The sequence below is a fragment of the Pteropus vampyrus genome, unplaced genomic scaffold (assembly GCF_000151845.1).
Source record: "Pteropus vampyrus isolate Shadow unplaced genomic scaffold, Pvam_2.0 Scaffold594, whole genome shotgun sequence".
Taxonomy (NCBI): Eukaryota; Metazoa; Chordata; class Mammalia; order Chiroptera; family Pteropodidae; genus Pteropus; species Pteropus vampyrus.
In genome coordinates, this window is record NW_011889375.1 from 101,249 (window position 1) to 102,976 (window position 1,728).

Here is a 1,728-nt window from a genome sequence, read left to right on the forward strand (position 1 = left end):
AGGGCGGAAGCAGGTGACTCCTGGGTAACTGTGTCAGCCTTCACACTGCAGAAAGGGCGGGAAGCAAATGGATCCTTCGTGGAATTTGATCTTTGGCGTAATAGGTAGGTTAGAGGCAGAAACGCGAAAGGAAAGTTACCGTCAACGAGAAACTCACACCACAAACAGGTCTGATCATCTGCGAAGACCTTCTCCGCCATCGAAGCTGCTGAGAGACTCGCTGCCTGAGCGAGAGGGACCCTGAGAGATTTGCCGACCTCTTTCGGGAACATTTTCTCTTGACTTACTTTTTTCAGACCCGTGTAATTCAGATTCTCTAGAGTAATGTCGGGAGTGGCTGAGTTCAGATGAGACTCCATTTCGAAAGGTGACCAATATTCATGTGCTCAGAGTGACAGTTAGACAGCTACTGGAATTTAACGTGGTTTTCAACGTGCAGCAGCAAACCACGCCCCAGGGCCGCCCTTTCTGTCGGTGGTGACAGTGGGCCCCAGTGCGCAGGCGTCCTTTCTCCGGTCACTGTCCCCTCCCACCGTACGTTTTTGTGCGGTAAGTGCTCAGATGCCCGCTCTGCCGGTTTCGCCCCCAAACTGTGAGCTGCTTCGTCAGAAGGACTGATCTTTCAGAACCCAAACTTCACTCTGTTTTCACCGACTTCCCTACGCAGCGGCAGCCGCTGCCCCAAGCGATCTGCGAAAACGAGCTCGCTGACTCCTCCGCGCCTGCCCGGCAGCCAGGATGTGACGCTTTTGCTTCTTCTGCCCCTCAGGTTCGGTGGCGGACACACGGTCAGAGTCTGGCTCCGCGGGCACGGAGGTCGGCCGGACGCGGTGTCCCGCTGCCTGGAGCTCTGCGCTCCAGGGGCCCGGTTCAAGGTAGCGTTTCTGTTCCGCGCCGTGTCGCTTTCCGCTGACACAGATCTCGCCCACGGACTCGTGGGTTCGTTTTCCCGTTTTAATGTCATGCTGTCACGACACTGCTTGTCGTCGTGGCCTCATGGCACAACAGAGGCCGCAGCTCCCCCCGGACGCGGCACGGGCGGCAGATGTCGGTTGCCCCTGCGGGTCCTCCCCGGTCCCCCAGACGAGACTGCTCGCGCGCCCCTCCTGTCCTGGGCACAGCTCCTTGCACGCCGGCTTTGCTCGGCCGAGAATCGCAGCAGCATAGTCCCTCCTGTCTTCGTGGCGGTGGCGGCCGTGACGGTTCCAGCAGGACTTCATGAGAAGCGGACTATGCGTGGGATCAAAATCCTCCTGTTCGTCAAGCCCAACTTGATGCAAAATGGGTCCCTGCACTGGCGGCCTCTTCCTCACCTGGAAACTGGTCACACCTGCAGGTCTCAGGCCCCAGCCCACTGGATCTAAGTCCCCGCTGTGCAAGGCGACCAGGCCATTCCTGTGCCTCTGCCACCAAGAAGCGCCACCCGCAGTCCCCTAGTGTGAGGCAGCGTGTGCTGCTCTGTTGTGACTTCTAAGGGGCGGCAGCCCATGCGAGAGCTGCTGTCTGTCTGCTTCGGCCATGGCCAGTGAGCAGAATCTGACCAGGTCACAGCGTGCCGTGCGGGACCTCGGCACTCAGGCTCGAGTGCCAGTCTGAACGACCCTGTGACACAGCTGTCATCTGCCTTCGTGCCTTTGAAGGCGTGGCTCAGAACAGTTAAATATCTTACCAAGAGTCACCCAGCCGGTAGCGAGGACAGCTGGGAGCTAAGCCCGGGCCCCGGTGTGG

General features: G+C 59.1%; 1 protein-coding gene across 1 annotated transcript in view; it reads left to right on the top strand.

Annotated features, from left to right (window-relative positions):
* The window catches only part of LOC105308588 (ATP-binding cassette sub-family A member 13-like), a gene marked incomplete at its 5' end in the record, with an annotated part of 87,537 nt that extends 86,173 nt beyond the window's left edge, over positions 1-1,364 (top strand). The window contains one exon of the mRNA XM_023525674.1: positions 770-1,364. Coding sequence (XP_023381442.1) covers positions 770-1,364 — 595 coding nt within the window. The remainder of the gene's footprint in view (positions 1-769) is intronic.
* Between the last annotated feature and the right edge of the window lie 364 nt (positions 1,365-1,728).